The sequence below is a fragment of the Pan troglodytes genome, chromosome 18 (assembly GCF_028858775.2).
Source record: "Pan troglodytes isolate AG18354 chromosome 18, NHGRI_mPanTro3-v2.0_pri, whole genome shotgun sequence".
In the NCBI taxonomy this organism is placed as follows: Eukaryota; Metazoa; Chordata; class Mammalia; order Primates; family Hominidae; genus Pan; species Pan troglodytes.
In genome coordinates this window covers 23,082,953-23,101,858 of record NC_072416.2, presented here as the reverse complement: position 1 = coordinate 23,101,858, position 18,906 = coordinate 23,082,953, and the positions used below count along the sequence as shown (strand labels likewise).

Below are 18,906 nucleotides of genomic sequence, written 5' to 3'. Positions count from 1 at the left end.
ATCAAAACTCAAATTTACTCTGCTACCTTTCTAGCTGACTTTGAACTACTTAAACTCTGTGCTTCAGTGCTTTCACCCATAAAACAGAGATACTGACAGCTTATTTCACAGGATTTTTATAGGAATGAAATAAGATACTAAGAAAGGGGCTTAGCAAATGGTTATCATAGTGAATGGCATGGCAAGTAACTGGATATGACACTGAATAGAGTCTAAGTTACACCTTAGATATACAGAACTATACACATAACACAGATACACAAACACAAATTCTAGTTCTCAAAAAACAACAAGAGAAAGCAATAAAACTTTAGCTACTACACATTCATTATAGTGTATTTTTACTAGTGAAAACTGGGACATCATCCATTGGTCCAATAAAAGGCATAAACAGCAGTGGATATATACTATTTACTACATCATTAAAAATCATGCTGCAGCTTGGCATTAATTGAACTGAAAAGATCCTTACCTAAATTGTTAAATGATAAAAGCTAGTTACAAAATATTATGTCAAGATTCACCCCATTTCTGTTTTTAAAGCATATATACTTGTGTACTGTCTAGCTAATTTGCTAGATATTCAAAGTGGGTCCTTCTGGATGGTAAGAATATAGATCATTTCCCCTTTTCCTCCTTCCTTCCCTCACTCTTTCCTTCCCCCAACCTCCCTACCTCCCTTTTTTCTTATGTTATCTTAATATCAGTACTTTCTATTATTTTTGACTCAATAAACAATGGAAAACATAAATCACTGAAAGTCAGTGTTTCCCCTAACTTCCTCCCTCCTCAGTGTCCCGAGCAAACCTGTACATCATAACAGGAAGCAGCCGTTCCCATGTATCCTGGTTTGATTTTCATTGTCTTGGAAACCATGCAAGTTAATCCCTGTGGAAAGAAGCAGACAGATCAGCAAACCTCAGGAGGAGGTACAAGGTCACAGAAAAAGAAAAAATTTCTGCAGAGCGGGTCCTGACACTGTCCTGAACTTGGCCTGCACTTGGTGGCTCCCCCTGCTCCTCATTCCCTGGCTCTCTCCCCATTACTGGAACCACAATCCTAGGGGCTTCGCTAAATTGTTTGTTCAGGAAGCAACCCACCTACCACTCCCCAGGAAGAGGACCTAACAATCACATTATAATCTCTTTTAGGGGGAACCACATTTTAATACGACACTATGGATACCCAAAGCCCTTTCAAACTATATGGAATCACCAATATGCAATCTGTAAGGCCTAAAATATACTACCTTTTTTTTATTTTGAATTTTTGTGGGTACATAGGTGTATCTATTTATGGGATATATGAGATGTTTTGATACAGGCATGCAATATGAAATAATCACATCATGAAGAATGAAGTATCCATTTCCTCAAGCAGTAAAATATACTTTTTAAAGTATCTCCCATGGCAGCACCAGTTCTGCTTGAACCCTGAAATGAACCTTCCCAACAGAATAACAGATGAGTGGTGGATGCCTCACTGACAGAGACATAGATTGTCATTTTCTCAGATCTAGCCTGGACAAAAGATATCACAATGACCCATCTTTTCCCGCCACCCACTGTGCTGGAAAGGGCAAGTTGATTGACCCACCTCAGAAGAGAGGCTGCTGAGTGATTAAGATCATGGGAACCTGAGTGTCCTTGTAAGCATATCCTAAACATGTCCTCCTCTGAATGGTGGGAGGCCCCTGCCAGGGTATGCTTGCCACAACTCCATTGTCCTTATTCATATTTGCAGAGCTCTTCCTGGCTCTTTCATACCACAGAGCTGCCGTCAACCTTCTGCAAAAGTTCTTTCAAGGGTACTCATTAGCCAAAGAAGGATGCAGGGTAAGAGAGTGGAGAGGAAGAGGCAAGAAGTGCTGAGAGTCACAAGTAAGAGGCACTGGAAAAAGGAGAAGAAGAGTTGGGGAAAAGTATCCCCCATGTAATTTTGATAAGTAAAATAGTATAGAATAGCATAAATCCACATTGTGCACATGAGACCTCAAGAGTTCCAAGAAGATATCTCAGGAGGTGCAGTAAAGCCATGGTGGGTCCTTCTTCCCATTCCTCACTTCAGTCTAAGCAGCTTTCTACAGTGCTTGACATGTTTGATAAACTTTGGTCTCTGCTAAAATGTTTCCCCATCACAGAGGAATTTTCTGACTACCATATGTGATTTACCAACTTCTCACCCCATGTCATCTACTTTACTTTTTCCAGTGCATTTCTCACCACCTGCCATGCTAGATATTTCTTAGTTTATTGTCTCTCTCCCCAAATCTCACTGGAATGTAATCTCCCAGAAAACAGGAACTTTGCCTTTTTTGTTCTGTGCCAAATTTTCAATACTCAGTACCTGTCCCTTCATAGAGGCTCAATAAATACTTCTCGAATAGATGAATGATACATGGTGGCTAACAATTTTTATTGTCAAAGAGAATTTTGAAGCCCAATAAGTGCACACAGCCCATGGTTCCCCTGGGAACAGGTACCGTTTCTGTCTGGCCATAGGATTCTCGGATGTCCAGTCCTGTCTGGGCCCTCCAGTTCTCCAGAGTTTCTGGAAGAAGGGACTCCCCTACAGTGACGCAGTTCTGTAGATGGAGGAACTTGTAACTGAAGAAGAGAAATAAATGTTTGCCCTCAGCCTCCCTGGAACCAAAGTCCACTCAGGCCTAGACTTGGTTTCTGGGTGCTTTGATGATGCAAATGGCTTCATGGGGCTCTCTGTGTGCGAGAGATTCAGATAGATAGGCATGAATGTATGTGAGGGAGTCAGGGGGATGGGGCCAGACTCTCTTACCAATCCTCAAAGCCCCATCACCTGGAAAGATCCTGCTGTAGCAACATCCGGTAAACAATGGGGGCACCCATCATACTCTTGATTGGATAACTGGAGAGTGTCTGGAAGAAGAGAGCCAGGTGAGACATTGGTCACCAGGTCAAATGCCAACTTATGGCTATGCACAGTGGTTACAGTTGTGAGCTATGGAGTTGTAGAGGTCTGGATGAAAACCCTAGCTTGTTTACTATGTCTGATTCAAGTTAAATGAGCCCCACAACTCTCATGCACCCTGAAGACACAAATAACAGGGAAATGAATACATATTATGGTAGTGAAAAAGTCTAAGGCTAATTTGAAACATTTTTGTCAAATCCTGGATGTCTGTCCCTGCCAATTTAAGACTTGCCCTCATTAACACACCCCTAGGAGTAGATCACCCCCCAGCAACCAAGGAAAGATCAGCTGCCTGAGCACAGCAGCTGTCTTGGTTAAGTTCCTTAACTTTATGTAGCCAGCTTTATAATAGATTGTTTCCAGCCTTATTTTCCTGAAAATATTTTTGGAATATATTTTAGATATAAAAGTTCTTTGAAAAGCTAAAGACATCTATAGACATTTCAAAACAAGTGCTGCAAAAAGACCTAGTACTGAATACTTGCCATGTCCTGTGTTATCTCATTTAATTTTTACAATAACATCACGGAGTGTGTGCTATCATCCTCATGATACAGAGGGGAAACCCATGATGTACAAGTTTAAGTAGCTGCTCCAAGGTCACCTAGTCAGCAAGTAGTGGGATCATTATTTGCAGCATGTTTTCCTGTCGTATAACACCATCTCCATCCCATGCTTTTCTTCATGCAGAATGTAATAGAGTATTGTCTTAATCTGTTTTCTTTTGCTGTAACTGAGTACCGGAGACTGAGTAATTTATGAAGAAAAGAAATTTATTTCTTGCAGTTCTGGGGGCTGGAAAGTCCAAGGTCAAGAAGCTGCATCTGGTGAGAGCCTTCTTGCTGTTGGTGACTCCGCAGAGTCCCAAGGAGGGTCGGGGCATCACATTGTAAAGGGGCTCACGAGGTAGAGCAAAACTGGCTTTTTATATAACAGACCCACTCTCCAAAACTAACCCACTAACATGATAACCCATTAATCCATTAATCCCTCATGAGGCCCAATCATCTCTTAAATGCCCCACCGCTTACTACTGTTACACTGGGGATTGAGTTTGTTGATGAAAGGAGCCAAACTCTGTGAAACATTTGAAGAGATTTATTCTGAGCCAAACATGAGTGACCATGGCCATGACAGAGCCCTCAGGAGGTCCTGAGAACACGTGCCCAAATTGGTCAGGGTGCACCTTGGTTTTATACATTTTAGGGAGACATGAGACTTCAATCAAACACATTTAAAAAATACATTGGTTTGGTGCTGAAAGGTGGGGCAACTTGAAGCGGGGGCTTCCAGCTTATAGGTAGATTAAAATTTTTCTGGTTGACAATTGGTTGAGTTTATCTAAAGACCTGGGATCAATAGAAAGGAATGCCTTGGTTAAGATAAAGAATTATGGAGACCCAAGTTCTTATTTGCAGAGGTAGCTTTTAGGTACTGGCACTAGGCTTTAGACAGAATAGGTTGTAATCTTTTTTTTTTTTTTTATCAGACTTAAAGTCTATATTGATGTTAATACCAGAGAGGTATAATGAGGCATGTCCCACTCCCACTTCCTGTCATGGCCTGAAACAGTCTCTCAGGTTAAATTTTAAAAGAACCCTGGCTAAGGAGGAAGTCCATTCAGATGGCTGGCGGGATGGGGCCTCAGGATTTTATTTTTGGTTTACAAGTTTCATCATGAGTTTTGGGGGGCACAAATATTCAAACCATGGCAATGGTTTAAGCAAAATGTCTAGAAAAAATGACATATGTGAGTATCATGCAATAATTTCCTTCAAGTGTGCTTGATACACAGATATAAGCTATGAAAATGATCCCATATTCCTTATTGCTTTGCCTTACTAGAAGCTCAGCTTGTAACTACATACTCATTTGCTATATTTCTCCTTAATTTCCTTAGTCTTTTCCACCCTACACCTCCAACCTATATTTTCCCAATGGGCTTTATAATTTTATGTCTGTTTTCATTTTTTTAATGGTGGAACTTACTAAAAATCAGTTCAAATCCTTTTGAGAAGGACACAGAGTAAGAATTTGCTTAAAACAGAGAATGACAGTATTATTTGAAGATAATTTCCTATGAAAATCCAGATCACACCTGACTTTTTAACTTTTGAAGATGTCATCTATGCCTTAGCTTGAACCTTTGCTGCAGCCAAATAGATGTCTGGATGGGCCATTAGAGATCTGGGGGCACATCAGGGAAATAACCCAATCCCTCTATCATTGAGTCCAACATAGGGTGTATCTTCATAAGCAAAATGAGGTCATTTTCATTGCTTTGTTGCTACAGGATAATGCATAGCTGCAGTTTGTGGATCTTACTTAATGGCTGTACCATCAAGTTCTATAGGAAAAAATTCCATTTATTCTTCTGAATTACTTCTAGAAAACCATCTTAAATTGGAAATAACCCAAAGTTCATTAACAATAGGATGGGGGAAAATTTTTACAGATTCACGTAATGGAATACTTTGCAGCCAGCTAAAACAACAAACATCTGATACATGCAACACGTGGACTAATCTCACAGAGAATATTTTGAGTAAAAGAAGCCAAATGCAAAAGATTATATATACTTTGGCTCCATTTACATGAAATGCCAAGAAGAGATAAAATTAATCTATGGTGATAGGTATCAAATGAATGATTAACTTATGGGGGGCAGATGCTGTCAGAGAAGGGGTATGAACACCTTCTGCAGTGGTGGGAATGTTTCATGTCTTTATCTGGTGGTGTTTACAGGGGTGTCTGATGTGAATTGGATGTTGTGTCCCCACCTAAATCCCTATATTAAAGCTCTAACCCTCAACTTGATGGTATTTGGAGGCAGGGCTTTTAGGGGTAATTATGCAAGGTAATGAAGCAGGTGCCCCAGTGATAGCATGAGTGTCTTTATTTGTAAAAAGGAAGATATACCAGCACTGTATCTCTCGACCATGTGAGAATATAGCAGTAAAGGAGCCATCAACAAGCCAGGAAGAGAGGGCTTCCCCAGGAATTCAATTATGCTGGCACCCTGATCTCAGGCTTACAGCCTCCAGAGCTATGAGAAGTAAACATCTGTTATTTAAGCCACCTAGACTATGGTATTTTATTATAGTAGCCCAAGCTGACTAAGACAGTATCTAACACAGGTAAATTATTTTCAAACTGTACACATAGGATGGTGGCACTCTGTGTACTTTACCTTCAGTTTGTGTGTTATGCTGCAAATAAAAAAGGAAATGAAATGTGCACTCACAAACACACGCACACACAAGAGGGATATGGCATCCCCTCCGATACTCCAGCTTTCCCTTTTACACGTGGTTCACCAGCATCTATCTGATAGGTGACACCAGCGGAAGAGCCCATCACATTTGTTGAGTGAACAAATGACTTACAATATCTTTCTCCTGAACATACTCCTTTTATCTATATATGTGTCTGTCTCCTACCCCAGAACATGAGCTCTGTGAGGTCAGGGACCATTTCCATCTCGTTTACTGAACACTGTTCACCACATGGCAGGGGTTTAGCAAAAATTAGATGAATTGAAACAAACTACAATAAATTGAAGTGTGCAAACCTCGGGCTCACTCTGAATAACTGCTGCAAACTGGATCCTCTCTTACCTTTAGAATAACCAGTGGGTCAAACTTTGGCAAGAGATGAACAAATGTGCATGCTCCTAATGCCCAAGGTTCCATAAGTGAGCACAAGATGTTCAGTATCCAACCTGTGTCTGATATGGTCCACATTATATCAGAGGCTTGCAGGCCTGTCCAACTGAAAGCACAGACAAAACACATGTACATATAGGTGGGTGCATGCTTAGGATGCATGGGACACTAAGGTGTAGGGGAGGAAAGGGAGGTGTGTGTGCAGAGGTGTGTGTGTATCTGCCTGCAGGTTTATAGGCATATGTCTAAGTATAAGTAGGAAGGGGGAAGAAAAGTTGTTCTATCCACACATCCTGTATCAACAGGAGATGAATGTTCAGAAGGTGGGACCCCGGTTGACATGACTTAATATATAATTGGGTCTCATTCTCCTTCTAACTCCAAAACTCATGCAATTCTCTGTAGAGAGAAAGAGCTCAGCTTACCTAGCATCCATCTTGGCCTTGAGGCCCAGGCTTGAGTGGGAATGTTCTGCCATCTTGGGAAGACCACTGGTCCCACTAGTGAAGTAGATGGCAGATGCTTCCTGGCTTCCAGTCTCTACACAGTGATGAGTGGTAGATGCCTCACTGACAGAGACACAGATTGTCATTTTCTCAGATCTAGCCTGGACACCAGATATCAAAGTAACCCATCTTTTCCCACCACCCACTGTGCTGAAAAGGGCAAGTTGATTGACCCACCTCAGAAGAGAGGCTGCTGAGTGATTAAGATCATGGGAGTCTGAGTCAATCAGAGTTGGGTTTGAAAACTACTCAAGTTTCACACTTTGTTATCAATGCAACCTTAAACTACTTATTTAACTTCTCTGTGTCTCACTTTATATCTGCAAAAAAAGTGAGATCAAGTCTTATAGAGTTATCTCTACCACCAAAGAAATGAGCAAATTGCTTAGTAAGAACTCAATAAATGCTAATCTAATTGTTGTGAAGAGCTCTGGCATGACACCAAGTGGACAGGAGGGGTGGGATTAATACGAGTTTTCCAAGTACTTTCTTGGCACTCTCTTCTATTCCCTGGAAGCACCTACATATCTCTTGGACATCTCCAGTGTCCTGATTTTGAGCCTTTAAAAGCAGGCATGATGGTGTTTATTTCCATGACAGCTACCTTAAAGACCATGGCATTAGAAAGGAAGAGCTGAAGTTATCCCTTCAAGTTTCCTATCATATGTGCCCCTGCTAGAGGGATTTCAGACATGTTGACAGAGAAAATCATTAATCCAGCCAGTGTTGCTATCGGCTTTTGGAAGGACTATCAAGGTCTTTCCATGCTATCAACACATGGAAAGACCTCTGCCCTTGATCAGCCTCTCTTAGAGATACAAGAGGTGGGAAGAAGAGCCCAGAAACTTGGTATATCAGCCATCTCTTGGGTTTTCCCTCATGACCTTGGCCTCATCCCTGATTTGAGTCATAGTTCCAGTAAGTTGTTCTGGGTGGGTTTCAACCCACTTGGTGTTAACACCATGTTGTTTCCAGTGTGCATCACAAGTGATTCACTTTGTGACCCATAGTTTCTCTGTTTTACTATAGCTTGGAACTCTGAGCCACTTTTCACGCATGAGTCTGCAGCCCAGAAGTGTGGAGGCAACAACACCCCCAGGACAACCCTCAACCTGTGGGGACCATATGCTAATGGATCAGTGCTTTTCAATCCTTTAGAGGACAATCCTGGGAGGCATTCTATATGCTGCTCAGAAGGTCCAGGCAGATCAAGCCCCATTTAGTCCTTGCAATGTCTTGAAAAAAAAAAAAAACCCTTGTATTAGCTTTTATTTCTTCCCAGCTTCACTCTTCCTAGTCCCATGCTGTTCTTCCTGCACCTCCTCAATAAAGCACCTGCACCTAAGTGCTTGGCTCTGTTTCCAGTTTTAGTTAAAACCCAGGCTGAGACATGTAGATACTCACTTTAGCAGTTTCTTGAAGTTCAGCCACCCATCGCAGCTTTTCTCAGACACCAGTAGCTTAATTCTCAGAGAAGGACATTCAGATGCCACTGTGTCCACTTCTTGGATGACTTCATCCCCAGCAACAATAGCCTTGGCCTTAGACATCTGCAACCTATACAGTATGTCAGTGGATTTCATTTGGATGGTTCCAGGCATAAAGATGAGACCTAAAGAAGCCAACAGTTTAGAGAATTGGAAAGGATGGTTTTCTTTGTCCCTAGAGAAGCCTGAGATAAACATCAAGCAGGGAGCAAGTGGGGAAGGAGAGGATGGGGAAGTAACGACCAATAGAGAGTGTCAATAAAAAAGGGGACTAAGGACTAGGGAGTGAATGAAACCTAGGATTCCCTGGGTTGTGAGAGTCTTAAGGGCCCTCGTGAGACAAAGAAAAGAAATTGAATTGCTAATGTCACACTGTTGATAGTCTAAGACACATACAATTCTCCTCACCCACTCTCACCCCTCAAAAAAATTTTTCTACAGGAGTTTGCTGTATTCAAAACTCTCATATGATAATTAAAGAATCATGAGGAAAGGCACTTGGAACTGTCCATGGTCTTGAAACACCAATAGCTCTAGGTCCTGGCAATTTATTTCATCCCTGGGACATTAAATGCATTTTTCTTAGATGAGAGTGCCTTCAGTTTTACATATCTATGTACATACAAAGTATAGTTGTATATGTTTATTGGGTACAAAGTGGTTTTATAATTTTTGAAAACAATGTGAGATTATTAAACTAAGCTAATTCACATATCCATCACCTCAAGTATTTAACATTTTTTTGTGATGAGAACATTAGAAATTTTTGCTCTTAATGACACTGAAATTTACAGTACTGAGTTACTAGCTGTGTTTAGCATGCTGTACAATTTATCTTAAAAAATTAGACTTATTCCTCGCACATAACTGAGGTTTTATACCCCATGATTATCACTTTCTTAAATTCTTGTTCTTGTTTACTATTTTAATGAGACTCCTTTGATTTTTAAAATCTTCTGTAGAATAACTAGACTTAGGGCCAGGTATGGTGGCTCATGCCTGTAATCCTAGCACTTTTGGAGGCCAAGGAGGGCAGATTATTATCGGTCAAGGGTTCAAGACCAGCCTGGCCAACATGGCAAAACCCCAGCTTTACTAAAATTATAAAAATTATCTGGGCTTGATGGCACACGCCTGTAATCCCAGCTACTCGGGAGGCTGAGGCAGGAGGATTGCTTGAACCTGGGAGGCAAAAGTTGCAGTGAGCCAAAATTGCACCACTGAACTCCAGCCTGGACTACAGAGGGAGACTCCATCTCAAAAAAATAAAAGAAAGAAAGAAAAGAACAGAATAACTACACAGGTTTCATTTTTTGTGAAGCTTAAACCACATGCCTGTCCTGTTAAATAGCTTTTAACCTTAGCTCACTTTCTTTCCACTCTCAACACTTTGGGATTCTCACTGCACACCTGTAAATATCCTCAAATGTTTCTCTACCATGGTGGCCAATTGAGTCAGACACAGAACAATAGACACATCTCTTCCTCTGGGTTCTCCTTTCCTTCTGGCTATAATTTCAGTATGTCACCTTTCTCTCTGGCTTGTTCTCTCTTTCCACAGGCTTCCAAGTTCCTGCAATTGGTTTGGTTGCCTCTGATAGTTTCTAATTCCTGGCTGCATTCATGTCTTTCTCTTTACCCATTGCTTTCTCATGCTCAGCCCATTGTCCCCAGAATATGGGGTGGGTGGGAGCTTTTAGTTGGGATTAGGCTGTGTGCAAGCAGAGGTGGAAAGGGCAGTTTGTGAAGGAGGTTGCTGGAGTTTCTTTGGGTTCTTTTTGATACCACTGTACTTCTCATCCTTTTAATATAAAAGTTGATGATTCTCAAATTTCTGTCTCCATCTCAAACTTTAGAGCCTTAAATCCAACTTGTTATCACTTCTTGAACATCACATGGACATCCTGGACTCAACATGCCCAAATTGAACTTGTCAAATTTTCCTAACACACCGATACCTCTTTCTATATCTGTGTTCTTCACTCCAGTGAAGGAAAGCACCATACACCCACTTGCTGAAATGTCTGTGACTTCTCTCTCTCTCCCTCGCATCTCCTTTGAATAACCCTGTTATTAGTTCACCCCCCAATTGCCTGTTAAATCCACTTATCTCCATCTTTACTACCTCAACCAAACTGAAGCCATCACCAACCATTCACCTCTTATCTGAGATTTCCAACTCCACTATTGCCTTCTTCATCCCATTCCCTATTGAGCATCCAATATGACCATCCAAACAGAGGATGATCATGTCACTCAATGCATCAATGGTTTGAGTGTCACTCAATCCATCAATCATTTCCCATTCACCACTGGATAAATGTCCACAACTCTTACCGTGGACCACAAGGCACTGCCAATTTAGCACCTGGCCACCTCTACATGTTCATTCTATTGCCTCTACTTTCTTTTATGGCCTGGACTTCAGGCACACAGATATCCTTTTAGGTTCTTTTATAATTTTCAAGCTTCCCTCCACTGTGGCTTTGAAACTGCCTTTGGAAAAAGTATGACACTGAGGGAAATCTGACATAGCTGACTTCATCTTGTTTCCAACCTCACAAGCTATCTGTCTTTGCTCATCCCTGGACATAGTCCAAGCTAACTATGGGAGAAATCTAACTTATAGCCTAACTTTAAAATAAAAATGATAATAGCTCTTTCCTGAAACTAACTGTGTCTGTGCTTGGAGATTGAAACTGCCTTTGGAAAAATAACAAATTTGTCACAAGGTTAGAATTATAGTTCAGGAGTCATGGAGCCAGAGGTCACAAGATTTGTAACCTCCCCAATTTCTCCTATAGATTACATCATTATGGTAAACCCTAAGTCTGGTATTTGAAGTGTTCTTCAGACCTTGCATTCTGATGGGCCAGCTTGCACTACCCAGATCAGTAACGGATACCAAGAAACTAACTCAACTAGTTCTGTGATCTCTGAGGAGTTGACTCAACACAAGAAGACAGCTTCAACCCATGTTTTCATCCCCAGCCAAACCAATCAGCATTTCCTATTCCCTAGCCCCCTGCATGCCAAAGCATCCTTGAAAAACTCTAGTCTCTGATTTCCTGGGGAGGTGGATTTAAGAAACATCCTCCATCCTTCAACTTGGCTGTCTATGCAATTATTAAACTCTTCTCTTCTGCAACTCCTACTGTTTTCAGTGTTTGACTTTTCTGGGAAGTGGGTAAGAAGAAATCATCAGATAATTACATCTTCACATATGCTGTTCCCTTTGCTTGGCACAAGCCTCTCTATCTCTTGGCAAAATCCTACTCATCCTGCAGATCTCAGCTCAAATATCACTTCCATTGAGACTTAGTTGCTCCTCATATTGGTTAATTCAAGTCTTCTTTTAGAAAAGCATTGGCAAACTTTTTCTGCAAAGGGCCAAATAGTAAATATTTTAGGTTTTGCGGATAAGACACTCTCTTGTTCCAACTGCTCAAGTTGCCACTGTAGTGCAAATGCAGCCACATATAATATGGAAACAAGTGGGCATAGCTGTGTTATAATAAAACTTTATTTACAAAATCAAGCTTTGGGCAGGATTTGGCCTGCAGGTCACGGTCTGCCAAATTTATTTTTATAGATTTTAATAGAATTCTCATACCAATTATCGTAATTCTGATTAAATACTTACGTGTGCAATTAATAGTTTAAGAGCTTTCTCCAAAGTTCTGTAAGTCCCATGAATATGTAAACTATGTCATTGTTGTTGTTCACCCTGCATAAGTGCTTGGCACATAGTTTGCTTAAATAAGTGGAAGTAGGGAGATGTCTTTCTTCATATGAGAGAGGACAGCATGCTCCAAGGAGGAGACTTCTTTTGAGAGAGGTGGCTGCATTTCTCTGCTATCAGTTTTCTTCACAAGGAAGACAGTTATCTGTCCAGGTAGTCAGTTACCAACCTGCTCGAATGCAGCCCAGGATCACCAGCCACCACTCAGGCACTCGGGGCAGCACCACTGCCACACGATCCCCACGCTGCAGGCCACAGGCTCCCGAGAGGACGTTGGCTGCCTGCTGGCTGTTTTCACTCAGTTCTCTGAAATTCCACATTAATTCCTTCCCCTTCCCATTCACCCACCACAGGGCTGGGCTTGGGGGTCGCTTGCCAGCCTGAGGAAAGAGAAACCCTGTTGATTAGGGGGCATTGGCACACAAGCAGGTAGGATAAATTCCAAGTCTTGGGATTGCCAAGTTGGTGCTTAGTAAGGTTTTTTATCTCAGCACCTCCATACAATCTTAAAAAGTATTGAAAACCCTAAAGACTTGTTATTTATATGAGTTATATCTGTCAATATCTACCATAGTAGATATTAAAACAGAATTTTTGTAAATGTATGCTTTTAGAAATAACAGTAATAAACCCATTATATATTAACATGCATAATTTTTTTATAATGATAAAGTATACTTTTCAAAATGAAAAAATAATGAGGAAAGTGGCATTATTTAATTTATTTATTGCATCTATTTATTCTGCAATTCCCTTTAATGTCTTAGTAGAAAAACATTGGATCCTCTCATCTGATTCTGCATTCACTCTGTTGTGAGTACCAACATGTACCTTCTGGAAAATGCTATTGTATACTCGTGAAAGAATTAGAATAAAAAGGCAAATATCGCTTTAGATTTATTTATATATGTATCTCTATCTACTTACTTTTTTAAATTTTGTGGTAAAAACACACATAACATTTCCAATTTTAACTATTTTTGAGTGTACAGTTCAGTGGCATTAAGTACATTCTCATTGTTCTGCAAAAATCACCACCATCCATCTCCCGAACTTTTTCATCATCCAAAATGAAAACTCGGTCCCCGTTACACAATCACCCGTCATCCCCTCTCCCTTTAGGCCCTGATAAACACCATTCTACTTTCTGACTCTATGAATTTGACTATTCTAGATACATGATATTGTCTGAATATTTGTCCTCTCCAAGTCTCATGTTGAAATGCAATCCCCAATGTCAGAGGTGGGGCTTGGGGGCAGGCGATTGGATCATGGAGGCACGTCCCTCATGAATGGCTTAGCACCATCCCCTTGGTGATAAATGAGATCATAAGATCTGGTTGTTTAAAAGTGAGTGGCACCTTCTCACTCTCTGTCTTGCTCCTCTTCTTGCCCTTTGTTGTGCCTGCTGTTTCTTCATCTTCCACAATTACTGTAAATTTCTTGAGGCCCTCATCAGAAGCAGATGCCAGCACCACACTTCCTGTACACTGTGCAGAACTTTGGGCCAATTAAATCTCTTTTCTTTGTAAGTTACCTACTCTCAGGTATTCCTTTACAGCAACACAAGAACAGTCCGATACAGAAAATTGGTACCAGAAGTGGGATATTGCTGTAAAGATACCTGAAAATGTAGAACTAACTCTGGAACTTGGTCATGGGAAGAAATTGAAGAGTTTGGAGGGCTTAGAAGAGATAGAAAGATGAGGAAAAGTTTGGAACGTCTTAGGCACTGGTTAAATAGTTGTGACCAAAATGCTGATAGAATTATGGACAATGAAATGCAGGCTGACCAGATTTCAAATGGAAATAAGGAACTTTTAGGGAACTGAAGCAAAGGTCCTCCTTCCTATATTTCAGCAAAGAACTTGGCTGCATTGTGTTCATAGCCTAGTGATCTGTGGAAGTTTTAACTTAAGAGTAATGACTTAGGGAATCTGACAGAAGAAATTTTTAAGCAACAGAGCATTCGAGATTTGACCTGAATGTTTGATGAATAGATAATGTTGCATATACATAACAATGGCATATTATTTCAGCCTTAAAAAGGAAGGAAATTCTGACATATGTTACATGGATAAACCTTGAAGACATGCTAAGTGAAATTAGCCAGACACAAAAAACCAAATACTGTGTGATTTCATTTATATAAGGTACTATATTAGGCTGTTCTTGCATTGCTATAAAGGAATATCTGACACTGGGTAATTTATAAAGAAAAAAGTTTAATTGGCTCACAGTTATGCAGGGTGTACAGGAAGCATGGTGCTGGCATCTGCTTCTGGTGAGGGCCTCAGGAAGATTACAGCCATGGAAGAAGGTGAAGGGGGAGCAGGTGCATCACATGGCAAGAGCAGGAGCAAGAGAGAGAGAGCGTGGGGAAGTGCCATGTATGTTAAAACAACAAGATCTCCCATGAACTCACTCATAAGGAAGGGGATGGTGCTAAGTCATTCGTGTGGGACCTGCCCGTATGATCCAAATGTCTTCCACCAGGCCCTACCTCCAACTCTGTGGATTACATTTCAACATGAGATTTGGAGAAAACAAATATCCAAACTATGTCACTTTGCTCCTGCCCTTCCAATTCTCATGTCCTTCTCACATTGAAAAATACAATAATCTCTTTTTTTTTTGGTTGGATTTGCCTGATATTTCTTTTTTTATTATTATACTTTAAGTTTTAGGGTACATGTGCACAACGTGCACGTTTGTCACATATGTATACATGTGCCATGTTGGTGTGCTGCACCACTTAACTCGTCATTTAACATTAGGTATATCGCCTAATGCTATCCCTCACCCCTCCCCCCACCCCATAACAGGCCCAGTGTGTGATGTTCCCCTTCCTGTGTCCATGTGTTCTCATTGTTCAATTCCCACCTATCAGTGAGAACATGCGGTGTTTGGTTTTTTTGTCCTTGCGATAGTTTGCTGAGAATGATGGTTTATTTTTTGTCTATTTGTTGATAGATATTTGGGCTGTTTGACCTTCCAACTACCATGAATAAAGCTACTGTGAACATGAGTGTACACATATTCCTCAGAAACCCTGATTTTAAGTTTTTTTTGGTGTATACCCAGAGTTGGAATTGCTGGATGGCAATTCTATTTTTTAATTTTTTGAGAAAATGTTATATTGCTTTCCATATTAGCTGTAACATTTTACATACCCATCATGATGCACAAGGGTTCTAATTTCTCTGTTTTATTGTAAAATAGACCCTTCGCATATCCCCTGAAAGAGTCTCATGTATCCTCAGGGGTTCTCAGATCATAGTTTGAGAGTAATGACGCAAAATCAAAGACAAAACATGTTAGCAATTTTATTAGATATTTCAAAATTTGCCTCCATCAGAGTTATACCACTTTTGGTAACACATGAGAGTGTCTGTTTCCTCACAGGCTTGCCAATAGAGTTGTTAAACCTTTGTATTTTGTTCTTGCTCATTCCTGGGCATACACCAAGCTAACTATGGGAGGAATTTAGTTTATAATTTAACTTTAAAGCAAGGATGACAACAGTCTCTTCCTGAAACCAACTCCCTTCTTGTTCAGTGACCTAAATCCCTTTGTGAAATTAATGCAATTCCACAGCATTAGAATTATGGTAGATGGTAGGGGCCTCAATTCTGCTAAGCTATAAGCATAGTTAAGCAATAACCAGCCATTGTTCCCTAGCTTGCTTACTGCTTAGGAGTCATGTAACCAGAAGTCACACTTTGTAACTTCACCAGTTGCTCCTGTAGTTAACATCACTATTGTAAAATCTAAGACTGACCTTTGAGATATTTTCCAGACATTTGCATTCTGGAAAACTTACTGACACTACCTAGACCTGTGATTCTACAGCAAGGAACTGACTTTACCTGTCCTGTGTCTGCCTCACCCAGAAACAAACTCAGCACTTGAAGACATTTCTCACATCTCTATAATTTCATTCCCAAGCAATCAGTAGCACCCATTCCTTAGCCCCCTGCCCTCCAAATTATCTTTGAAAACCCTAGTCTCTGAGCTTTCAAGGGGGCAGATTTGAGAAATATTTCCCATCCTTCCACTAAGATGCCTTGTGATAATTAAACTATTTTTTCTGAAAGAAAAAAACAACCTTTTGTATTTGACTAACAAGACAGGTGCATAAAAGTTATTTCAGTAAAATTCTCACTTGCATTACTCTTATTATGAGGGAGGGTGAGAATTTTTTATATTTAATGGCCATTTGAGTTCACTTTTTTGTGAAGTATCTGTTCATATATTTTGCCTGGTTTTATAATGAGTTGCACCTTTTTATTCTTGGTTTCTACAAGCTCACTTTATATTATTAACTTTTTTGCTGTTATATGAGTTGAATATTTTCCCCATGGTTTTCATTAGTCATTTATTTTGCTAATGGTGTTATTTGTGAATGGAAAGATTTTTTGATGTTTATATAGCAAATTTACTTTTATGGATTCAGAATGGTGAGTCATGGTAGTAAGGGCCTTCCTGAATATTTAAAGGGCCTTCCTCAATATTTAAAGGAAGTATAACTTTAAAAAAATCCAGAAATCTAACTTTCTGTTTGAAAATTTTCAATTTTAAAATGTTGAACCTTATTTTTTTTTAAGAGTACCCACACCTAGGGCCGTCTTCAGCCTAGAGGCAAGGCATTTGCAATCTCCACGCTAAGACTGTTTCATAGTGTAGGGAACTTAGGACATCATGTCATAATCATGACTGTTTTTGAGCACCAATGTATTAAGTCCATGCTGGTAGCTCCACCCCTTCCCCTACCCCTAGCCAGAATGAATCCTTCCATCCTACAGAAAGAGTCATAGGACTTCAGGTGAAGGCAATTGATGGATCAGCAGTGAATGGATTAAAATTCTAGACGCTCAGGGCTGGGAAGGAAACTCAGAAATTTCTTCATCTTTTTCTTTCTTGGATGTCTCATATTGAAGCCCTTTTGATAACTGTCACCTCGTAGCTATCTTACTTGCACACCTCTATTGACAGGGACACGTGACCTAACTTTCTGGGAAGACTCAGTCTTCGGTCAGTGCTGACTTGCCCCCCACTTTTTTGAGAGAGAATCTCACTCTGTGGAGTGCGGTGGTGTGATCACAGTTCACTGCAGCCTCCGACTCCTGGGCTCAAGCAATCTTGCCACCTCAATCTCCTGAGTAGCTAGGACTGCAGGTATGTGCCACCATGCCTGGCTAATTTTGTTTTAAACATTTTTGGTAGAGACAGAGTCTCGCTGTGTTGCCCAGGCTTGATTTGCTATTATTAGATTCAAACCCGCCTCTTCTACGACCCCAGACCAAAAGTCCTCATTTCACCCTGGGAGGTCACAACAGAGCATGTGCAGTCTACATACAGTGTAAACAAACTGTGTTGGCTGCCTGGGAGTTACCAGGTTGCCACATTCCTTTGCCTTTCTTCCTTCCAAGCTCATGCTGTCTCTCTCCCATACCATACTGCCTTCATGGAAGATGAGTGTCTTGTCCATAGCTTATTACAGTGCCTTACATGTAATAAGTACTTAACAAATATTTACTGAATTAATGGATGAATTTTAAAAGTCAACGAAATTGTCTCACTCTGTGCCTCTTTTCCACCCCATTACCTTCTCCATGTCAGCCCAGTGATCCAACACATCACTAGCAAAGTTAAACTTGGCCGGCAGTTCCTGGTGGCCCCACTGCAGGGACACCAGTTGCCTACTATTAATGTAGAGAGTGCGGCTGGACATCTGAGTACCCCACAGGGTGCAAAGTCCCTGAACTTTTCGCAGCCAATGCATATTCAGGCCTGTAAAAGAAAGAAGAGACACAGGTGAAAGCTTCTTTAACAGATTGCTCTACTGATCATCAGCAGCTTCAGGAGATTCATCCCAACCTTATAAGATTCTTCCCAGGAATTAATTTGCTGTGGTTATGAGTAAATTGGCACTCAGCATCTGTTTCAGTCTCCTTGTGGGGTGCTGTTTTCTAAAGGCATAAGAGGATACAGACCCAGTCCTAGATCCCACATCTTCAACACTTCTGACAGTTTTGTGAACACCCATTTCCATATAATAAATCCCCTTGTGCTTAAAATACAGTGGGTCATAGATTGGATTGTTGTTCCCAGCAATTCACTCCCTTCCTGTTCTAGGATTATAAATCCCCATTCATTTTTAAGTGACTTCCCAGTGCATTTAGGAGGAAGAATATGTATCCACCTCTCATTGACTTTGGCTTGCTCATGAGACATGCTTTGGTCAACGAGATGTGAGTGTCTGGGATTCTACGGTTCATCAGAAATTCTCACATTTCTCCCCTCTGCATGAGACTTGCATAACCCAGATCATGCTGTACCTTCAGACTGGGACCCAGAACAACAAGAAATGTGGAGTTGAGCTGAGCCTAGCATGGCCACTAGCAACACACAGACCCATAGGGGGAAAATATGCATGACTAAAAGCTACTAAGATGTATAGGGTGTGTGTTACTGTAGCAAATGTTAACTAACACAAGTAGCATACTTTTCTTTAAAGTGAATCTGGACTGATAAATCCTAAATCCCAGGTCCTA

At 40.7% G+C, this 18,906-nt stretch overlaps 1 protein-coding gene across 4 annotated transcripts in view; it reads right to left on the bottom strand.

Annotated features, from left to right (window-relative positions):
• Positions 1 to 18,906, bottom strand: part of ACSM2A (acyl-CoA synthetase medium chain family member 2A) — a 35,285-nt gene that overhangs the window by 8,534 nt on the left and 7,845 nt on the right. For all 4 annotated transcript variants that reach the window (XR_008539763.2, XM_024349797.2, XM_024349798.2 and 1 more), the window contains 8 exons: positions 17,958 to 18,142; positions 12,519 to 12,729; positions 8,525 to 8,732; positions 7,040 to 7,183; positions 6,567 to 6,720; positions 2,815 to 2,894; positions 2,483 to 2,606; positions 808 to 888 (listed from right to left, as the gene is read on the bottom strand). Coding sequence is in view for 3 of the 4 variants with exons in the window: in XM_024349797.2 (XP_024205565.1) it covers positions 808 to 888; positions 2,483 to 2,606; positions 2,815 to 2,894; positions 6,567 to 6,720; positions 7,040 to 7,183; positions 8,525 to 8,732; positions 12,519 to 12,729; positions 17,958 to 18,134 (1,179 nt within the window). In the remaining variant the exon portion in view is untranslated. The remainder of the gene's footprint in view (positions 1 to 807; positions 889 to 2,482; positions 2,607 to 2,814; positions 2,895 to 6,566; positions 6,721 to 7,039; positions 7,184 to 8,524; positions 8,733 to 12,518; positions 12,730 to 17,957; positions 18,143 to 18,906) is intronic.